This window comes from Astatotilapia calliptera, chromosome 1 (genome assembly GCF_900246225.1).
Source record: "Astatotilapia calliptera chromosome 1, fAstCal1.2, whole genome shotgun sequence".
NCBI lineage: Eukaryota > Metazoa > Chordata > Actinopteri > Cichliformes > Cichlidae > Astatotilapia > Astatotilapia calliptera.
In genome coordinates this window covers 15,479,092-15,501,583 of record NC_039302.1, presented here as the reverse complement: position 1 = coordinate 15,501,583, position 22,492 = coordinate 15,479,092, and the positions used below count along the sequence as shown (strand labels likewise).

At 39.3% G+C, this 22,492-nt stretch overlaps 2 protein-coding genes across 2 annotated transcripts; both read left to right on the top strand.

Annotated features, from left to right (window-relative positions):
- The first annotated feature begins 1,681 nt into the window (after nt 1-1,681).
- LOC113021300 (high-affinity choline transporter 1-like) lies at nt 1,682-8,615 on the top strand. The gene is made up of 9 exons (XM_026165895.1): nt 1,682-2,250; nt 2,990-3,215; nt 3,443-3,556; nt 3,863-4,018; nt 4,153-4,301; nt 4,492-4,635; nt 5,287-5,440; nt 6,373-6,590; nt 6,704-8,615. The coding sequence occupies exons 2-9, from the start codon at nt 3,032-3,034 to the stop codon at nt 7,376-7,378; spliced, it is 1,794 nt and encodes a 597-aa protein (XP_026021680.1). The 5' UTR covers nt 1,682-2,250; nt 2,990-3,031; the 3' UTR covers nt 7,379-8,615.
- Nucleotides 8,616-20,003: 11,388 nt separating this feature from the next.
- Nucleotides 20,004-21,975, top strand: LOC113028878 (uncharacterized). Its single transcript, XM_026179352.1, has 7 exons — nt 20,004-20,041; nt 20,737-20,824; nt 20,948-21,174; nt 21,279-21,337; nt 21,445-21,580; nt 21,720-21,794; nt 21,908-21,975. The coding sequence occupies exons 2-7, from the start codon at nt 20,739-20,741 to the stop codon at nt 21,973-21,975; spliced, it is 651 nt and encodes a 216-aa protein (XP_026035137.1). The 5' UTR covers nt 20,004-20,041; nt 20,737-20,738.
- The last annotated feature ends 517 nt before the right edge of the window (nt 21,976-22,492 follow it).

Below are 22,492 nucleotides of genomic sequence, written 5' to 3'. Positions count from 1 at the left end.
GAGGCGCGCACACTTAATAAATAATAATATGTAATATGTCATGTTCATCTCGGGTTGTATTAATCTTGTTTCAAGACCTGGTTAAGGACAGGATTTTGTCAAGTTCTGATAAACCTTAGAAATGGAAGATAGAATACTTATTTTTAACCTTGACTGTTTATTTTTATAAGTTTGGTCAACTCTTCAAATTCTCCAAAGGCCTGCATATTTTCTAAACAAGCAGATGTTCCCTGAGAGATCAAGTTTCTTATTCACCAGACTGTGATTCAAACTCAGACTTCTTAGATCCTCCCAACAAGCTGTGTGTCTCACAGAAGCTCTGTTTATTTATTTTTTTATTATCTTTTGTATCTATGTGCTAACTTTCAAAGAATGCATTTTGTGGAGAAAAAAATTGTTTCATGTTTTGGAAATTGATGGATGTTTCATATGGAAAATCCTCTCTACATATCTCTGTGAATCTTTGACTTCCTTAGCGCTTGATTTTCCTCTCAGACATCTTGAGCTCTGCCAGCAACAGCTGCTCATTAAACCTCCACTCCTTGGGCCCTGACCAATTTACTTTCTTTAAACATAAACATTCATTCATGACAATTATTAGGCTTGCTCTTATTATGCTATATATCACACCTGATCTGTTTTAGGTAACAATATTATTAGGAATGTGTATGTAATGAGACTTCAACCATTAAACAAAATGTAGAGTCTTAGCTTCAGTGTTTAGCTTGAAAATGTATCGGGGTTGTGTCCCAGCCATCTGTGAAACATGTCGTTAGAAAGCTTTCCAGCTGTCTGCCGGATGTTTTAGCTTTTGGCATCAATATTGATTAGAATCAAGTTAGATGTCAACAAAAAAAACATACTTTTAATTCAGCCATCATACAAGTACTCAGCTTTTCACATGCTCCTGTGATATATTGTCGCCGTAATTTGGCCTTTAAACAAACCGTATTTGACTGTGTTTTGCAGAATTAACCGTATATTGAAAAGCCATGTTAGACTCCCTTGTTACTCTTAGACTGGGTAAGTTCCAAAGTCATATTACTAATGTCTAACTCTGTTTTGTTGACCGTATGATTTAATCAAATGAAATAAAAGAGCTCAAAGAGAAATCATGGAATAACAGCTGATATAAATATTAACTTTATGATAATTAAAAGGAAGTAGCAATCATACATATCAGATTCTCACGCAGTCTGAGCGGTTAGAATATTGTCCACTGTCCTTGGTGCTGAAACGAGAATGTTGTCTTTCCCAAAGAGGGCGCTGTACATGGGTAGCAGTTAAAACAAGCTTTTGTCTTGGTAAAAACCACAGCCCTCTATCAGATATCAGTTGTACTTATACGCGCGCGTGTGTATGTGTGTGCTCGCCAGTCAGAGCGTATCGTTAAATCTCTCCGCTGCTCTCCAGGATCCATCCTAATTGGATGCCTCAGTTTTGGCAAGAGGTCCAGATTAAACGAGCTCGTGCAGAGGAAGCCATTAAGTGGTCACAGCTCAAGTATATCCTGAAGGGGAAGTGGCAGACACACTTAAACGAGTTCTAATAGGTCCAAGATGAGAGTGTCTTCAAGAAGGTTTTAGGAATTAAAAATTTGAGTGATATATATTTAAAGTAATTTTTTATTTACAGATATTTGTCTCTTTATAATTTTTCGCCTGCAAGGACATTCGGACAAGGTTTCTACGTCCTCGACGCTCAAAACTTGCGCGGAGCAAAGCTGTTTGCGATTGTGAGACGAGGAGAGGACGTCGGACAAAAGGCCGTGAAGTGTGGCTGCGCAGTCAAGTGACTATCAATCACTTGAGTTTGGAAGAGCAGGAGCCACTGGAAGCTTGAAACTCCCCCACAACATATTGATTATTTGGTGCGTAAAAACGCCGCATTCAAATTCATGTCAGGCTATTGAGCTTCTTTAAAAAGTGAACGATGTCCGTCCATCCTCCTTTTGGCGTAAAGGAATCTCTTCCGCCCTCCCACCACTCACATCAGCCATTACACTGTGACGCGTTTCAATACAAGGTGCTCATTAAGAGGGACGTTTGGTTTCTCTGACGTAGGTTTCAGTTCTCTAACGGCACCTGCCCCCTTTTATAAGCCTCAGTAAGTCACCCGGGAGACCTCCACCAACAGTTCAATTTGACTGTTCCTCACTGTGCGGCGGAAGGTCGAGGGTCTTCAGAAAAAGTCTGTTACGCGCTCCGTTACCCTTAAGTGCCCCAGCACATGACTCTAAAAATACTTCAGGTAAGTTCTGCATGTTTTTCAAGTTTTCCTACATTTTTAGAAGCATTTAGCAAATAGCTTTTTGCACAGGACGCTTTCTTGTTTTTTTAACGTGTCAAAAATGGGTAATGATTTTTTTTCATGCGCTCTGTGCGTAAATTGAATTTTACGTACATGATTCATTACAGGAGACAGACAAAGAAAAGGACAGACCAAAGTCTATTACCATAGGACCGCTGACCATTTTTAAAATGAATTCTGAACAATTTGTTTGGTTTATTTTTTATTTAAAGAATCGTTTCTATGTTTTTTCCCCAACAAGGCAACATGCACCTTGGGCTGTATCATGTTATTTTGATAAACCGTACCAAGAAAACATGGTATTTATTTTCAATACATTTTCATCTTACGCGATAATGTGGAGATGATTTTACCCCAAAATAGCCAAAAAACATATTTTTATAAAGAGCTTTTTGTGGTTAATCTTTACCTCGATTTTTTTTTTCTTTTGTTTGTAAAGGTAGAAAAGCACATGAAATTTGCTTCTGTATCGGCAACAGGGAATAAAAAGTAATTTACCATTTTAAAAGTTAAAGTAGTCATTACATCAAATCGAGCATAGAAAGATGTTTATTTTTTATACATTTATTTCAAACCAACCTAACAATTCAACATGTTGCTTCTGTCACTTTCTTGTCCAAAAGTCGGAAATAAAAGCCAAATAATTACTTCTTTTTTTTTTAACTTTGACTCCACACAGGTCTTGATGCCTTCCCGTTCCTAGCGGAAGACCGCTGCGACGATGACCATCCATGTAGAGGGGCTTGTGGCTATCGCGGTCTTTTATCTGCTGATCCTGTTCGTCGGCATCTGGGCGGCATGGAAGAACAAGCACTCCGGAGAGGCGGAGGGCACCGACCGCAGCGAAACCATCATGGTCGGAGGGAGAGATATTGGATTATTTGTGGGTGGATTCACCATGACAGGTGAGGTTTTAACTTGTTATAACTAAGTGACACAAAGGAGATTGGTGTCTTTTTTAAAGACACTTTCTTCTTTTAATAAGTGGAATGAGCTTAAATTAATATTTTCTGATTGTTTTAATTAGTTCTGTAAATGTATTTCACTTTGGCCAAGTTTGTGTTCAGATTTTTGCTCGTTATAATTCATATTGGAAGCTTTAATCTGATGCGTGTATGTGCAAAATTTCCAGCGACCTGGGTTGGAGGAGGGTACATCAATGGCACTGCAGAGTATGTGTATCTTCCAGATTATGGCTTGGCTTGGGCTCAAGCCCCATTTGGATATGCACTCAGTCTAGTTCTGGGTGAGTGTTTCTTTGTGTTTAAAATAATGCAAATTGCTGATTTTATATTGCTTCTGAGATATTATATTGCTTGAGAAAGGATTTGGGGCAATTTGGACACAGATCTGATATCTTTCTACCCATTTACATTTAAACAAAGCAGCACTTTAATGCTCTTACTTACTGGGTGCTAATCAGACCTCTACAAGTATTATTCTGCTAAAGAGTCTGAGGGGGACTCTTTAGGTTTGCTTTTTTGTTTGTTTGTTGTTTTTTTCTGCCAGGGGCTGTGGACATAATATGTAATGTGTGCACCCTTTGTACCAGGTGGTCTCTTTTTTGCTAAGCCCATGCGCTCACGAGGTTACGTCACTATGTTGGACCCGTTCCAGCAGCTGTACGGGAAACGAATGGGAGGCCTTCTCTTCATACCTGCTCTCATGGGCGAGATTTTCTGGTCTGCCGCCATCTTATCAGCCCTCGGTAAATTTTACTGTTGTAACCAGTACAAGATAAGCGATCGGTGTGGTCAGTGAAGTCAAGCTTCATCATTTGACTTCATGATGCTGCAGTGATCATAACATCCTTTCAATCTGTTCATCTCTTCACGATCTCAGGTGCCACTCTGAGTGTCATCGTGGACATCAACATTAAGATGTCCGTGGTCATCTCTGCGCTTATTGCAATCTTTTACACCCTGGTTGGAGGACTTTACTCTGTGGCCTACACAGATGTTGTGCAGCTGTTTTGTATCTTTGTTGGTCTGGTAGGTTCACGCCAATCTGAAAATTAAATCACCCTCATTAATATACGGTAGTGTAACAAAAAACATGCAAATATATACTGCTTCACCTCTATATATTTTTTTAAGAACCCTCTTTTATTTGGATTTTCTTGTATGCAGCGTCTCTCTTCTCATCTTCTTTTCCATCGATACTTGTTTTTCTTGTCTGCAGTGGATCAGTGTCCCTTTTGCTTTGATCAACCCTGCGGTGTCAGACATCACTGTTACTGCCGTGAAGCACTTGTACCAGTCACCCTGGATAGGCAGCGTCCAGAAGGGGGACACTTGGGTCTGGATTGACAACTTCTGCCTCTTGGTACTGTAACCACGAGCTGTTGATCTCATGTTTTATCTCACTGCTTTATTACCCTGGAAAAATACTGACACTAATTAGATGGATAAATTAAATTGTGAGACGATTTGTTGATCAAATACTCCAAAATGACTGAAATGAGCTGAAAATAGTGAATGCTGCCAATCAGAGGCATTTAAAATCGGTGAACTATAGTAACCACTGATTTACATTTGTATTAGTTTCTTCTTTTATTTTGGAGACAAATTCTGCCAGCTGATTACTCTGATAAATCATCTAAAAGTGAATTTGCCATAGTAATAACTGCTTGTTGCAGCAATAAAATGTATTAGACTCTCAAAATGAATCTTCCGCTTACCGGCAGCTGCTGTGAAGCTGTAATAGTTGACTGTAATGTGGTTTTACTTTATAGCACAGTTTGGTTTTTTTTAAATGTTTTTATGCAAACACAAATTAAATGCAAATGATTAAAAGTATTTTTCTCCTTCAATCATGACCTCATCTTGTGCTTTTAATAACTTTCTTATCCCCCCCAGTTAAAAATCTTTTTGATTAGAGGATTTTGCTTGTTGTACAGATTTATGATTTGGGGTTATAATAAATGAGATTATATTGACCGTGAGTGCTATTCACTTGATTTGAACTGTGCTGCAGATGTTAGGAGGAATACCTTGGCAAGTGTATTTCCAGAGAGTCCTGTCAGCCTCTTCGGCTACGTACGCCCAGGTCCTTTCCTTTCTGGCTGCTTTCGGGTGCCTCGTCATGGCTGTGCCCTCCGTTCTCATCGGGGCCATCGGGGCCTCCACAGGTTAGAGACAATAATGTATGGTGTATTTATATATGTATGTATGATGAGGGTCAGCAGCTCTGTCTTCTGTCATCATGGTAAAGTGGAAGTGCTGTCCTGAATACTGTGGCAGGTGTTGATACTTCACAATAGTGTCACATCTATACAAGAACCTTCAGATGAAAAACGAAGGTTGGATTCAACAATGAGTGTGTTTCAGCCAAAGTGTGCCATGGGTTTGCCTCCCAGTACTTAGCCATAGATGCCAAGTACCTGATGCTGCTATCTTATATTCTTTTCATGTCTTTTGTGAAGTACTTCTATGTTGTGTATAAAGCCAGAAGAAGGTGTCATTCTATGTCTGTTTGTGTGTGTGTGTGTGTGTGTGTGTGTGTGTGTGTGTGTGTGTGTGTGTGTGTGTGTGTGTGTGTGTGTGTGTTTGTTTGGGACTGCTCTGGATGGATCCATGTTGCCCTTAGATCTGAGAGAGCCTGGTAAATAGCAGCTGGTTCGCCTCATCCATAATGAAACAGCAATCAGTTTAATAACCATGCTGGTTGTGTAAATATTACATTAGAGGGAGGCAAGGGACCGAATTAGTAGTTTGATCTTCAGATTTTTTTCTGGCTTCAGATTCCTCAGTGAACAGGTGATGTTGCTCTGTTTTGTCCTGTACTAAAATATATATTATTTATATCTATTATTTGCAGAAGCAAGAAATTTAAAAGAACAAATGTGATTCTCCAGTGCAAATATATTTAATATTTAACATGTTGTGCATGTCCAGCTATGGCTTTAATGTTTCTCTGTTTATTTGGTTGAATTTCGTTGGTGCAGAATTATGAATTTCTCTGCATGAATGTGCTTGTATAGATTTATAGATATTAGTAGGTGTATTTTGCACTTCTGTTCATCACGGATGTCTTTTAAAATGTTTATTTTGCCGTCCTCAGACTGGAACCAGACATCCTACGGTGCCATTCCCCCTAAAAACAAAACTGAAGCAGATATGATATTACCCATTGTCCTCCAACACCTTTGCCCTCCATTTGTCTCCTTTTTTGGCCTGGGAGCAGTTTCTGCAGCCGTCATGTCGTCTGCAGACTCCTCCATCCTTTCAGCAAGCTCCATGTTTGCAAGGAACATCTACCAGCTTGCCTTCAGACAGTCAGTAAGTGCATGTCTGGTCCTTGGACACATGTAATTATGCACTAACAGTTTTCTCTTTAAGTTTAAATAAAATTCATCTTGACGTGTATTTTTCGCTTCTATCTTTCTGCTTAGGCATCTGACCGTGAAATTGTGTGGGTGATGCGTATCACTATCTTTGTATTCGGCGGTCTTGCCACCTTGATGGCCCTGGTAACCGGCACGGTTTACGGCCTCTGGTACCTGAGCTCAGATCTGGTTTACGTCATCATCTTCCCCCAGCTGCTCAGTGTGCTCTTTGTCAAAGGAACCAACACTTACGGCTCAGTAGCTGCATATCTGTTTGGTATGGTGCTGCGTATAGGCGGAGGTGAGCCCTACCTGCAGCTTCCTCCCTTCATTTACTACCCCGGCTGGATGACTGAGCAGCGGAAGCACCATATAACCGGAGAACTGGAAGAAATCGTTGTCCAAAAGTTCCCCTTCAAGACCGTATCGATGCTGGCCTCCTTTCTGGGTAACGTTGCTGTCTCATACCTGGCAAAGTACCTGTTTGAGAGTGGCAAGATTTCACACAAATACGACTTTCTTGATGCCGTGGTGTCCAAGCACAGCGGAGAGATCATGGATAAAACTACGCTTGTGACTCGTGGCAACGCCATCGGGCTGTCGGAGATGGCGCCCATGAAACCGCGGCTGAGTGTGACCTTGGCGGCTGCCTTTACACGCCGTGATACGTTGCCAACAGAAACAGTAGAGGAGGAAGAGGAAGAGTCCAGCCCTGACTCCTCCCACCACGAGGAAGAATGACGCAGTAAAATGAAGAAAATTAAATAAACAAAAAGTGAGCAATTGACTGAACTGACAGAGAATCAAAAGACAGCAAAGAAACATCGTCTTACGGGACTACAAATACAGCACCCCGCCTGACTGGATAACAGCTACGTGCCAGGATATATAGTGTAGCAGCTTGCTGATTGTCAAGACATGAAGCGGTCTTTCTGTGAAGTAAAGCAAACACGCCTACATACATACATACACTCAGAGTATTTATCAATAGCTGTTTCTACTATATATTCATTCTTTTTATTAACTGGTTTGGTGAAAACTGTGTTTAGAGACTTTTTAATTGATTATTAATTTTCCATCGATAACAAGAAAGGCGCTCACTTGCTGAAAGATGCTACTGTTCACACAGAGCAAAAGAGGGTGAAATATTCAATCAGAAGTACAACACAGACTGACAGCACAACCACTGTTTAGACTCAATGTACAAATCAGATGAAAGCAATAACACACACACACACCTTAACAGCTGTACGGAAATGATTACAGAGCGCCGCCTGTGAGAGTAACTGAAACAGATCAGCAAAAGGAGATGATGGATATGATTTTCTCTTTTATTAAACTGGGTTTTCATATATAAATTAGTTCTCACACAATTCCACATAAAGACAGACAGGAAGTCACGTCTCTCATGTTCGTTATAGATCAATGAACCTATACTCATAATTACTGTGAATCAAGAAAGGCACGAATCACGTGCCACGCCGTGTAGAAAATATACAAGCAGTAGTGATGGTAGCAGACTTGAAGCATTAGCTAATATTCTCTTTAATGTCAGGTGTAGACACTGTTTTAAAGTATGTAAACTAGTGTTTAAAATGATCTTGTAATCAGCTGCCTTAATGAAGCTCGGTAAAACAGATGCTCTCGTTTCCACAGCTCTGATGCCGGTGAGACTGCAGTGAACTAAGACTTGAATATGAATGTAACCTCTACCAAAAAAGTAAAAAAACAGAAAAAAAAAATCGGATTATATCCGATAGTGTACTTCTAGCTTTTATTCATGATTTGCAAAGTGTTGCAGAACAATGTGGTGGCAGGTTCAGACGGATCTGTTGTTTGCTTGTTGTCAGCAGTGTACAGATTATTTTCTCTGTGATGTGTATCTTTATGTACATACAAGAGTGGAGAAAAAAATCAAGGATGACAAATAATGCTGGTTAAAATTATTCATATACGATAGGAAGGATGTTTATTTATTTTTGATGTCATAAAAAATTGAAACAATAAAAAAAGCAAATTATAAAAATATATAAAAATAATTTTTATAAGAAGAGAAAATTGTCACTTCACTTCTTTCTTGTCTGTTTTTTTAATGATCTTCAATACTGAATATTTGAAGTTGTCATATTTCCATTAAGCACGTCCATTTCTATATTTCTTTATATATTTCTTTTAGCTGCTTTCTCTGTTTTATTCAGTCGGGAACGAAACGCACAGAGAACCGTGAGCTTTCAGGGATGAGGTCTTGTTGTGGGGGTTTTATGGTAGTGGTTTCCAACCTTAATGGCATGTGATTGCTGTGACTCATATTGCAGGGGTTCAACCAAAAGGATTATTATTCACTCACACTAAATTAGAAAAAAATAACCTATAATTTACAAAAAGAAGGAACAAAGACCAGAAAAAGCCTCAGATATCTATTTCTTCTGTTATTTTAGAGTATTACAGCCAATTGTAATCATTTCCTTATATTCTGGAGAGCTAACCACTTGCGACCCCCCCGCTGTCAGTTATTTTGACATGTAGACTTTCTTTCATGCAGGGACAGGCTGAACATGAATTTGCTTCTCCAGACGTGTTGTTGTTTGTTAGGCCCTTCAGCTAGCTGGATGGCAGACTGAGGAACAAGAAAACGTCCAAAAACGTGACTGAAATTACAATCGCTTGGCTTGCATCTTTGTTCCCCTCCTTGTCCACAGTGAAAGATGGCATCTTAAAATAGCTCTCCTCTCTGGTTATTTACATTACTTTAAGTGCTGGACTCTCTGTCATCTGGACTCAGGGAGGAGCCATCCGAGGGTGGGCAGACTTGCTCGTGATCAGGCGGGGCAGATAAGACTTGGGTGGTGTACCTTAATGGCGTCCGATGCCATAAAATTCACCAGCTCCGGAATAGCGCAGGAATGACGCAGGTGCCCCACCCATCCGCCACACCGCCTCCCTACATTATCAGTGTCCTTTCTTGACGTCCTTGAGGACTTGGAGCAATCCCATAAAGAGAACAGAGGGTGGAGAAAGAGAGCGAGTTCCATCTCCATTCATAGAAAGTACCTCAGAGAGCACTCATGATAATTAACAATTATGGGGGGGGGAACTGTCACTTGTCCAAAAGTCAATCCATTTATCCAGGCCTTTACGGGAGGAGGAGATTGTTGGGGGAGGGTTTTCTGCAGAGGACTGTCATCTGGAGAGAATTTGGACACAAACCAAAACAGATTTGTTGATTCATAAGCACTAGATATATTTAGAGTCTCCTGGGATGTCTTTGCAGGCGTCATTGATAGTTTGGTCTTTGTTTTCATCGTGAAATTCTAATGTTTTTTTTAATTGTTTCTTTTCATCTGTTCTTCTACGAAGGGATGTTGTTAAAATATGCACTTAGATCTCAAAAGGAGACCAGCAAACAAAGAATTCCCTAAACGGGATCAATAATTTTTGGGGGAGTAAAAAGGGGTTTTTTTTTGTTGTTTTTTTAATTAGAGGTTTTCAAATCTCACTGTAGTCTAGTGATGTGACTTGTTATTAAATTTCTCCCAAGTAACACTTACTGTACTGAGACCCCAACATTCTTTATGTCGGTCTTACCAACAGCAGCCGGTGGAAATTTCTTTCATTTATAAAAGTCTTAAGACACTTTTCCTTCACTGCACTTTATCTGCTTCAGCTGTCTTCTCTGATTTCTTTGTGAGCTCATTTTCCCAGACCAACCTGAAGAGATAAGCAGGAATTCTTGGAATCAAGGTCCCGCTTTCCCTGAATGTGGACACAAGGAGATGAGATTACAGACGGCACATTCAGATACACATCTCACGTGCTGCAGTCGGGCATAAATTTAAAGAGCAGACTCGAGGTAAGGTAGCTGTTCAGGTATCAAACTGCTTGCTGGAAAATGCCATTTGCTGTGAGGATTGGTTATTATTTATTTTTTTAAAGCTCTGAAAGAGACTGAGCTTCCAGCAACCAACAACAATACTGTGACACCAAAACAGCTCACAACAAAGCGCATCAACACACGTAAAGCCACGGCGTCACAAGAATAACGTACAGTAAAAATATAAACATTACAACATTAACATTAAACAAACACTATCTGGCAGAGTATTTCTAACAGTAATGCAGCAAATAATCAAGCCAAAGGAATTTTCACTTTAAGACTTATATTTTTAAAACTATGTTATGGCAAAGAAGGAAGTGAATTGCATTTTAGGATACCCACTTTTGAAGACAAATTCAAATAACCCTGAAGTGATTAAATCACATTTTAAACTATTTTTACAAGTTAATAAAAACTGAATACAAGCTAGCCTCATCATCTGGAGCCGTGGCACTGTGAAGGCAATCTCAAAAGCCCTTTGCTCATTTATTAAGACTCTATCTAATAAGGAGAAATCTTATTTTAGTAAAGCTCCAAGCCCCAATCACTTAACCCTGTCTTGGTGCTGAAACACAGACTAGAAAGCAGCTAAAATGCTTGATACCTCAAAGAAATGTGTTTTTTATTATCTGGTATTATAAAAAACATTTTTATTTTTTTTATTTATTTATTTATTTTTAGGGGGGGGGGGGGGGGGGAGTCCCCTGTGCATCATCCTGCTCAGTGATGGTCAAATACACCGATATACAAAGTGAAGTAATAATATAAAATGCACACTGTGGAGGAAACCTTTGATGAAATCTGGACATGCATTCTCTGTCTCCTCTGCACACAATGTGACACAAGCTCATATCTTATCTAAGGCTCATGCACCATTATCATGTCTGCTATTTATGTCCTTCTTAAGTAATGTCCCCTAATTTAATCACAAGGGAGCTAATTGAAACATGGGAGGAGGGGATAAGACAAACAAGCGATGTCCATTTGAGGACAAATGTGGTGCTGTGTGTGTGATGTAGTAATGCAAATTGAAATAAAGAAATAAAAATAATGCTTTTTCTGCTTTTAGGTACAAACATGATGCTTTTTTTCCAATGTATGAACAGATGTGTACACAAACACACCGTACAATAATGTCACGTCTAATTGTTTCCCATATATCTGTCCATCTCCTCCATTAGTCTCTCCAAGCAGCTGAGGAACATCTGCAGCAAAATGAATGCAATGGCTGCTCTAATCGAATCAGCCAGGAGAACTTAATTATACAAGCAGCTTTGTTCCATTCGTGCTGGCTGCAGGTAGACTGTCTAGAGCTCACCGCAGGAATGAGACAAATGCTCTGCAATCAGCAAACCTACTAATTCTTAATGAGTCAGAGCCACGAATCAGCTTCAGCAATATGGAATTCTAGCTGTGGCTGACAGACTTGCTTAAATCCAGATTTTACAAGTAGGGGAGAGCCATCAGCTCTACTCGATCAATGAGAATCAAATTGTTCCGATGCACCATGGTCAGTGTGTAGAGACAAAAAAACAACGAAAGAAAAGAAAAACAAGTGCAACATGATGATTAGTTTTACATTTTTGCTTGTTTTGGTTGAATATACTGCTAAGTTTACATGTGGTTTGACTACATTTGACAACATTTTGCTGGTGGGTAACCCAAAACTGGCTGAAATATTCCACTTTTCTTCTCTTAATCAAAGACATCTTTGTCGATCCTGGTGAACAGGTGCCTTCAAAATGAACATTTGTCTCACATTCTTGGCAGTCCTTTCAAATTTGCAGTCATATATTTTCTTGTTCAGATGTATTGATAACCATGGTACTTATTAACCCAATCACACACATTCAACTAATTTTTTTTTTTAATGTCTGTACCTAATCGCCTTGTCATGGTTCAGTATCTTCCCCAGGGATACATCAATATGTAGACTGGAGAAGTTGGGGATCGACAGCCACCCTCATATGAAGCATACAATGTATGTACAATGTATATTTTAATATTGTGTCCTGAGAAAAATGTGAGTTGGACCTTTTTCTTTGACAAAGTTAGTTTGGAAAATTGAGCAAGCTGTACAATGCTGATGCGTCTGTAGTATCTTTATTTCTCTACATGTCTTGTTGATCTCCTGAGGGCTGCTCTGCTTCACAGCAGGTTTGCCTTCAGCCCATCTCTTTTCTAAAGACAGGAAGGAACGGGTGTGCTGGCTGGACCATCATTTTTTCCTCCCATAGAAAGTCAGTGATGAGAATAATGTCGTGGCCATACACTCCACACATACACACACAAACATTAAAAAAAACACATTAGCCCCAAGGGACGTGTGCACTCTTTGAATGAAGACGTAGAGGGTGGAAAGGACTGATGTGAACCTTTCATATACACACTTAAACACACAAGAGCCTGAGTGGGGATGGGGGTGGGTGACCCAGGACTAAAGACGCCACATTTTAGATAAAAATTCAGTTCAGCTGTCCTGTAATTTTAACTACAGCTATGATTTAGTGGTATTTTAAGTAGCTTAACAAGATGAACTATTGTTTTATTAGATAATTATTGGGATTGTATTTGATTAAATTCAATACAAAGCAGTCAGAAATGGTGCAGCATAGGAGACGAAACAAAGGACAAAGAAAGAAGGAAAGGGTCATCCTACCTCTGAGCTCATCGTGACGTATATCTGCCCGCAGCTCCGCCCTGGCCTACGTGTGCTTTATGCATGCGTATTGGAGTGTCTTTAGTATCACAATCAGTGCTCGAGCTGAATCTGAGCCAGAAGATCCATTAGAGCTGATTGAGGAGCATCAGGGTGCAGAAGTAAGCTTGAGAGAAGGTGAGACGGAGAAAAGACATAACCAACATGAGCACGAGGACAACTGGAGCCACAAGTAACTCTACACAAGTAAAGACACACATACATGTACAGTAGTACAAAGAATATTATGTAAAACCGCTCGACAATAGTGGAAAGTATACCAATAAAGTGTATCGATAGTCAAAGTGTGCGTCTGCAGTTCAGCATCAACAAATGAAGTTAACAGGAGTTCATGTGACTAGTTCACATGACATAGAAATCAGCTTTTAAACAGAGTGCAGTTATGGGTTTCTTCAAATATTAACTAGGTGACAATAAATGTCCTAAAACCAAAATTAATTTGCAGGTGACAAACTAACCATTTAAAGACTGAGCTGGCACGTTGAAGCTCCAAAGACACACCCACAGATCCACCAATTAAACTGTAAACAAGACACGATCAGCGTTAATTGTTCACTGTTTCAAAAGAAAATAAAGTCCTTGTTATAACATGTCAGTGACACAGATGTTTTTGAAGCAGTTGTTAAAATTGTTTAATGCATTAGAAACATTGTATGCTAATGAATTAGAAAATGCATTACTTCAAAGATCGAGACACAGGGATGATGCCTTTGTTGTTTTGTCATAGATGATGTGAAGGTAATCATTTTCATCAAGGCCTCATTCTTAGAACAGATTGCAAATGGTAAAGATGAATTACACTGGACTCACTGTTTCTTATACGAAGTAATTTTGATTATTAATTACATTATTGATTAACAACTGACTGAAAATCAGTATCAGATAATTAAAGGTATTTACAGGTTTATCTGACTTTTATACATCACATACACAGCTTCAGCCAAAGTGCCCACTAGAGGGCACACTTGTTCAAAAGTCTACAAATATTCTAAATCACAAAACTAATGAGTCATAATTCTGGTTTGTTTTTTTCAGATGTCAAACAAATCCAGATGCAACCTGAGAAGGGAACATGAAAGAGCCTGTGCATCAATCATCCAGGGATGAGGGAAATCTCAGATGGTTGATTCTGTTCATCATTACATTTATCACTGAGACATAACTTTCAGCATACTGGTTACTTAACAGCCTTTTGGAAATGATTTTCATACTTTCATGTTACAGTAAAAAAGAAATAATCCCCCCTTTTGTTGTAGATGCGTAGTATTAGATGGTGGGGTCAAGCCTGAAGCTATCAAATTGAAGAGGTGGAGGTGGAAGGACGTCTGGTTGGTGTACTACAACCCTCCTAGCTGCCTGTGGATGCTGGGAGAAGACAGCACTGTCTTATGAAGCCAAGTCAACCAGTGATACATGCAAACTTGTATCCTGGTGATAATTGGAGAGATGTCTGCCAAAAAGTCTTTTGTGCAATATGAGGACATCTGAATAAGCTTTAAAGGTCATATTGTGAGTTGCTAACCTCTGGATTAGCTCGCATGTCATTGCACTGAAGATCTCAACAACTTTAACGTCAATGTTAATGTTTTCATCCTGAATTGATTGAATAAAAATGGCAGTTTTATAAAAGTTACACATCCCCATTTTTGCCGTTTCCTGTCTTGGCTGCTTCATTCCAGAGGTGTGGACTCGAGTCACATGACTTGGACTCGAGTCAGACTCGAGTCATTAATTTTATGACTTTAGACTTGACTTGAAAAAATGTTGTAAGACTTGTGACTTGACTTGGACTTTTACACCAATGACTTGGGACTTGAATTGGACTTGAACCGGTTTACTTGAAAAGACTTGATATTTCACCCCAAATATAAAACTTAACATGCATATTATATAGAGATTGAAAATGTGACGTCATTCACGGGTAGAACCGCAAAGGATTCTGGGAACTCGTGGCAAGCGGTACTAGCGCACGCAGGCTTTCAATTAAAATCAGTCACACAGCGATAAAAAGAAACACAAAAATGTCAAGAAGCTGTTGTATGATTAACTGCAATAGCCGGTCGCATGACAGCCACGGGAAGCCGACGGGTAAAGAGATCGGTTGTTATCGGATTACGTCGTGGAAGAGAAATTGTTCGAGCCATGTTTCCAAAGTAACAAAGACGCGACGGATGGTCTGGATTGCAGCCATTCAAAGATCAAATATAACATCCCAGAACACTCCAGCTCACAGGTTAGTCTGCTCCAAGCATTTACACGAAGGTCGGTGTCTTTTAGTACTTAATACGTCATTTTCATAACATAATTGGTGATATAGGTTACAAGCAAGTCTGGCGCTGAACAGAAATTGTCGCGCTATGCTCCTTTGTTTATTGTGCATAAATAGTGAATTGTCCTGACACAATATTGCGTTTCGCTTCTGTTATTATGGTACATTGACAAAAACATATACTTTTATTCACAGGATAAAACAGGTTTTTTGTATCACTAATTGCCCAGTGCGATTACAGCATACAATATTATTGTCACTGCTACATTTCTGTGATGGGTACTGTTAGGTATTTTAGTACCATGGGAGCATTTACTGGATATTGTTTTATAGTGACATTATACAGGAAAACTCTGTCATTCAATAAGGCCCCTTTGTTTTAGTTATTTTTCTCTTTGACCCAAGAATTGATGTGTGAGAATCACAGGCTGGTACAAGGTTGAAATACCACAGAGATCACTCCCTCAGCTACATTAGTTTCTTAATCTTTTAGACGCCTGTTGAAGGCCAAATGGTTTGTTTCAGATTTCACTAATGAAAGAACTCTTCGTTTTGTGCCTTGAAAATATGTCGCTGAGATAATCACAATTGTAGCTGAACTGATACACTACACAAAGGATGCTTCTTCACCCAAGGGCAGGAAGACGCTGCCTTATCTTGGTCTGTACTGGTTTAAACTGATAATCTGCTGTCTCATGAATTTTACCCTCTATATAAACTGTTGTACTTGTGAATAAAGTTGAGTCACTTTGGGAAGACAATCTAAAGCAGTCTCTGTTTTCTTGTTCTCCCAAGCTGCTCCCGAGCTCGTACTAACACGCTGAATGGCATGCTTGAATATTACTTGAGAATATATTTGACTGTGTTACAGACTAAGGGACATTCTCTGCTGATAGGTGAAGGTACATTCTCTGCTGATAGACGTCCACGCCTCGAAGGAAGTCGATCCACGGATTAGGCCCTGGAAACCGTTTCCTTCAGGTACCAGAAATTATTTCCACTACTAATTAATTACCGTTGAGCTCAAAGGTCCTATTAATAAACGGTTAACGAATGTGTATTTATGACGACGATTTGTGAGACTGGTAAACTTATGATACGTACGATGGTCTTTCGTTCTACACGGTGCATTTCAAGGTCCTGCACCCATCCGTCGGTAAACTGTACCTGGGCTTGTTGCAGTGACCGGAAGTTACTAAACTTCATGAGTGTATGCACTCACTCCAAGAACCGTATGATTATAAATATGCATATAAATATGCTACGATGAGATAGCTGACTTCATCTAACTAGCAAATGTTTTCCAGGCTACGTTGGTGATTCAGTTTTTTTTAATATGTATGATATTTTTGTCATGCGATTTTAAAGCCGGTCCTACAACCGCATCCAAGAATAACATGCAGCTTATCTCAGAACTGTCGGTGAAAATTATTCTTGGAGCTAAGTTTAATTGAGCTGCATTTTAAAGAGGTGCAATTTCACAATTTGTGTATATTTTCTAAGTTCACTATTTTGTCATGTGTTGAGAAAAACACAGATTAAAAAATTACATGGTCTAATATTTACATTTAGCATAACTGCAACATGCTTTTTTTCGGGTTTTTTTTAAAGACTCGAAAGGACTTGAAATTCAAAGTTTCAGACTTGTGACTTGACTCGGACTTTTACACCAGTGACTTGAGACTCGACTCTGACTTGCCTGACATTACTTGAGACTTGACTTGAGACTTGAGGATAAAGACTTGAGACTTACTTGAGACTTGCAAAACAATGACTTGGTCCCACCTCTGCTTCATTCATGTTGGAAATATCATATCCACTAGCAAGCTGACTCTGAGTGAGACCATCAGCCTCAGCAGTGAAGGGCAGAAAGGTGCATGTGGAATACACATTACGGTATTCTACCAATTATGTAAGTGTTAAGAAAAAAATTATATCTCTATGTTTTGATAATAGTTTTTCAACATCTAATATTTAAGATAATTCTGATTTTTTTGTCATTAATCTCTTGGATGAGCCCCCAACAGTGCATGGTCCCCTGGGCAAGTGTCCAGCATGCCCTTGGGATGATCCAGCCAAGCCTGGATGGCAAAATGTCTCTGGACCGGTGTTGTACCAAAAAATGATTGTGGATTCATATTTAATCTGGTGTAAATGACTCGTTGAACAAAAAAACAGTAATATTCCGGCAGCTGGGGTGCCAAAATAATACCAGAAAATACCAGAAAATAACTTTCTCATAAAAATACGGCTATTTTCAGTAATGACAATACAGTTTGTTGCCCTAATTTTACATGGGATTTTCAAGTGCTTTTAAACATTAAATTAGGAACATTTTAACGTGATTAAACAATGAAATTACCTATAAACAAGGTCAATGAATGCGGCAATATGAATAATAATACTTAATAGTTGGTTTAAATAATAATAATGGATTGCATTTATATAGCGCTATTCAAGACCCTCAAAGCACTTTACAATTCCACTATTCATTCACTCAGGCAAGCTACAGTTAGCCATAGCTGCCCTGGGGCAGACTGACAGAGGCGAGGCTGCCATATCGCACCATCGGCCCCTCTGGCCATCACCAGTACGTGGTAGGTGAAGTGTCTTGCCCAAAGACACAACGACCGAGACTGTCGGAGCCGGGGCTCGAACCGGCAACCTTTGGATCGATTTGGATCGGTCGCTTCCCAACTCATCTAGCCCGGATCCTTTGGATCCGTTGTTGATTATAAGCTAGATGATGCCCGCTAATGTTTGGCTCGAGTCTCCTAAAATCACACTTTCCCTCTGAGAAACCCTAAATATTTGAACAAATATAACCACATTTTATGAAAAGAACAATATTTATTAATATTTGAAACACACTTAACTTGGGACACAGGAATGATTGTAGAAAAGTTTTCTTCAACAACTGCAATACACATGTATATTTTCAAAAGGTGACATCTCTGGCCCCTTTCTGGCCCCGACACAGTTGACTACAACACTTTCTTCTGGATTAAGCATCTCATATTCTCTTATTCTGTGTTTCTCTTCATCCACCAGGATTGATTTTCAGTACTGGAGGGCTGAAAATGGACTTTCCCACCCCGTTCATGAGTGAGGTATGAAAAACATATGAAGCTAATTTTGTTAAGCACAGTGTTATTGTGAATTGCCCCTACTTAAAATGAATTCAATTGGGCTGAATTAAATTTCTTTAAAACATAACAACATCGTCCCCTTCAGAAAGCCAGCATGATTGTAGCTAAAAGAGCCTGCAATCACCCTTGTTTAGGGTTTGGCTATGTGACAGGATTGCACGTTTGTGTATTGAAGAGGTTCGCTATCATCTGGCTGACACTTTTGAATTTGTTGAAATCTCTGACCCTTTCCTCAATCATATTAACAGTGATTCAACATAATCTGTAACCCATTTGACTGCACTTTGTGTTTATGTGAAACTACACCTCTGCCGGATACTGATTCCTTCCTGGACTTGTTCCCCATATCTTCTGGGCTCAGTGAACTCCCTGTCTAACTTCACACAGAAGATTATTTGCTTTAGACTCTAGCATTTCTCTTGAACTTTTGATTTGGACTGACTAAGCAGTCTTTCTCTTTGCTTAGATGTTGTTGTTTTTTCACCCTTTGTCTGCTGTGATTTTATGGTAATTTGAAACATAAAATCTTATAACTAAACAGGGAGAACCATGAGAAAAAGTGTTTTTTAAGAGTAATCTGGCAAAGAGGATAGCAGAAATTGCAACAATAAAGATGTTTTAGATGGCCTAAAAGAAGTAACGTATTTTACCAAAATAAATAAGACATTACAGGCTCTGTAACGGATCTGCGACCCGGGTCCGGATCGGAGTCCACTTGCACAGCGAGTTTGGAACAGATCATGACTGGACCCGATTTGGATCGGTCGCTTCCCAGCTCATCTAGCCCGGATCCTTTGGATCCGTTGTTGATTATAAGCTAGAATGATGCCCGCTAATGTTTGGCTCGAGTCTCCTAAAACCACGCTTTCCCTCTGAGAAACAGTTTCATTACACTTTAATACCGTATTTAAATGACCGTGGTCTTCCCTCATTCTCATATACGTCACAATTTTCTCACAGCAAAATCAAACAAATTAGTGACAGTGAATATGGAAAAGTTTCCTTCATTCACTGCAACACACCTTTGCACATGGGCTCGTGAGCGCATGTGTTGTGCTGTATGAATTTTGACAATATGATGCGGTGTTTATAAAGGGACTGAGAAGGAAAGGTAAATTTCGAGCAAATTTCATTAAAAAAAAACAAAACAGATCTACGCTCACACCTTTGCGCGTGCGCACACGAAGTGCTGCTCTTATGGAACGCGCGTGCGTCATATTCGATTTGTGCATGTGTCTGTTTGTAACGTCGCTGAAAAAGCTGCGGTTTGAAATTTTTCTTCTGCACCTAAATTTTCTGGTTCAGATGAGTTCAGTGAGAAGCGCTAAACGTCCAAATTTACGGAAAAACACACTTAGCGATTCAGTTTCTTCAACTTTCGTTTTAAGTGAAGGTAAGTGCAATCTTTAGACTAAAAATCAGCAAGTACAAAAACAGAGTATGTTTTGGCTTCACATCTTACTTTTAATATATGTGTTTCAAATCTAAACATTTTAAAAATGATATCCAGTTGATTATGTCAGAAAAGCACTTTTTAGTAGCTACATTCTACTGTAAAGGTGATTTTACTGCTTACCTGTTAGACGCAGCTTGTCTGATAAAAATTGATTTCCTTTTGTATATTAACTATAAAAACAAAGAGTTTTTAATTCTTAAAACCTTTTGATAGGATTTTGGGCCAAATTCATTTAGTTGCTTTGAGCTTTTCTTTACCGCTGTGGTGATTTCCTCTTTTTCTGAATTTTAAAAACTACATTGTGAACAAACAAACTGACATTTGAAAGAGATTTTTTGCAAGAAAAAAAGAAAATGTTGTGATCTGTTGCTATGATATGAATCATAACAATATGACGCTGGAAAAATAAAATTCTGTATTAAGAGCGCATTTCATGTATGGGTGTGATTCAAATATAATTCTGTTCATTAAAAACAAAACAAGCTGGCACCGTGAAGTTTATATCTAAGATAATCTGCACTGATTTGCACAGAGTTGCTTCTGATGGAAACATGCTCAAATCATAGTTATGAAGTCTGATAAGCTTTGTGTTAGAGACTCACTTAACCCCATGTTTCCCTTTCATTTTACAGCCATGTTGAGAAGAAGCCAAAGACTTCAGTCTAACGGCTATTACGGCCAAGGAGAGCCGTTAATCTCCTACAAGGAGACTTTACACAGGTTAGTGCTGGTCTACATGTTCTTTGTTGTCATCCACTGACATAGATGCAGGTTTTGTAATCATAATCCATTTTATTCTTCCATGTACATTTTTTCTTACATGATTTTGTTTTTTCTGTGCAGAGTTTCCAAAAGGCGACGGCCCCGTCCAATCCCTGACAATATTGACCAAGACACAGTTGAATACAACACTGTTGACTGTGACACTGTGGACTACAACTACGATGACCGTGACACTGTGGACTACACCACTGATGATTTTATTGACTACAGTAGTGGCAGCAGCAGAGGTCTCTTTAGAGCCATCAAGGCATTGGGACTTTTGGTCCTCATGCTGGCCTTGTGTTTTGGTAAATGATCTCCTTCCACAAACAATTACAGTCTTTCTAGTACTATGTGCTTTTCTTCTGGATTAAGCTTCTCTTTTTATTCTGTGTTTCTCTTCATGCACCAGGATTGATTTTCAGTATTGGAGGGCTGAAAATGGACTTTTCCACCCCGTTCATGAGTGAGGTATAAAAAACATATGAAGCTCATAATATATTCCCTGAAAATTAATCAGATGACAGTTTATTATTATATATATATATTATAACACGAATGGTTCTTCTCATTTGCAGTACTTAATGAATAGACATGAACAGGTGGAAAGGAAGGTACAAGAGCTGCAAAGGGAGTTAATGGACTTAAGAAAAAGAATTGACTTCCTTCTTCCAGTTGGGGACAGGATGCCCAACTTTGCTCTGGAGGAACTGGGTAAGACATGAAATCGGATCAGAATTCACGTAAGAATTTCTTTGTTGTTGTTTTGCGATTCCTTTCTCACTCTGTGTTTTTGTCTACAGGAGCAAAGATTGTTAAAGAACAGTCTTCAGCATCCTACCTTTCAGAACAGGGTGGATTGAAGCTGTGGGGGCTTACATTGATACCCGCAAAACCACCCTGTGTAAGCTCAAGAGTCGTTATTCAGGTATAATCTACTTTCACAAAAAAACAAGATACTATCTCACACATCTGCATGATTTAATAGTCAAACACTAGCGGTCCAAACTGAACTCTGTTTTTGTTTCCTTTTCTCTGTAGGGTCGAGCACCCATGCTCCCAGCAGTGTGTTGGAGTTTTGCGGGTTCCCAGGGACATTTAACAATTAAGCTGTCACACAGCATCGCCATCAGTCATGTGACACTGGGTCACATTTCTAAGATGGTGTCACCATCTGGAAAGGTCTCCAGTGCTCCCAGGATGTTTTCAGTGTTTGTAAGTCACAGATTTCCACTGCACCACTGTTCAACTGTTGCATTTTACATATGTGTATATAGAGAACAACTTTATCTGTATTTATTTCTGTCTTTTCAGGGAAAGAGAGCATTAGACGACAGTGGTGTCCACCTGGGAACATTCGTCTATGATGAAAATGGAGATCCACTCCAAACATTCAGGATACCCGTGAGTACACTGTGCCATTATACACATGCACATAGACTTTTCTATCCAGAGTACTTAGAGGTTAGCTCCCCTTGCTATCTGTATATCCTCCCTCATAATAATCACAGTATTCCTAAATTTACCATCCTTTCAAGAGTCAAGAAAACTATTATGCAACTAACCCATCTGGTTTTTGTTTTGTCTCTCAGGACGACAAAGTAGACGTCATTCGCTTCATTACGC

Excerpts from the sequence above, each read along its gene's own strand:
- LOC113021300 (XM_026165895.1), top strand. The coding sequence starts at position 3,032 with ATGACCATCCATGTAGAGGGGCTTGTGGCTATCGCGGTCTTTTATCTG. Across the intron at positions 3,216-3,442 it reads GGGTGGATTCACCATGACAG|CGACCTGGGTTGGAGGAGGG; the intron begins GTGAGGTTTTAA and ends CAAAATTTCCAG. Across the intron at positions 6,591-6,703 it reads AGCTTGCCTTCAGACAGTCA|GCATCTGACCGTGAAATTGT; the intron begins GTAAGTGCATGT and ends CTTTCTGCTTAG.
- LOC113028878 (XM_026179352.1), top strand. The coding sequence starts at position 20,739 with ATGTTGAGAAGAAGCCAAAGACTTCAGTCTAACGGCTATTACGGCCAA. Across the intron at positions 20,825-20,947 it reads TACAAGGAGACTTTACACAG|AGTTTCCAAAAGGCGACGGC; the intron begins GTTAGTGCTGGT and ends TTTTCTGTGCAG. Across the intron at positions 21,175-21,278 it reads CATGCTGGCCTTGTGTTTTG|GATTGATTTTCAGTATTGGA; the intron begins GTAAATGATCTC and ends TTCATGCACCAG.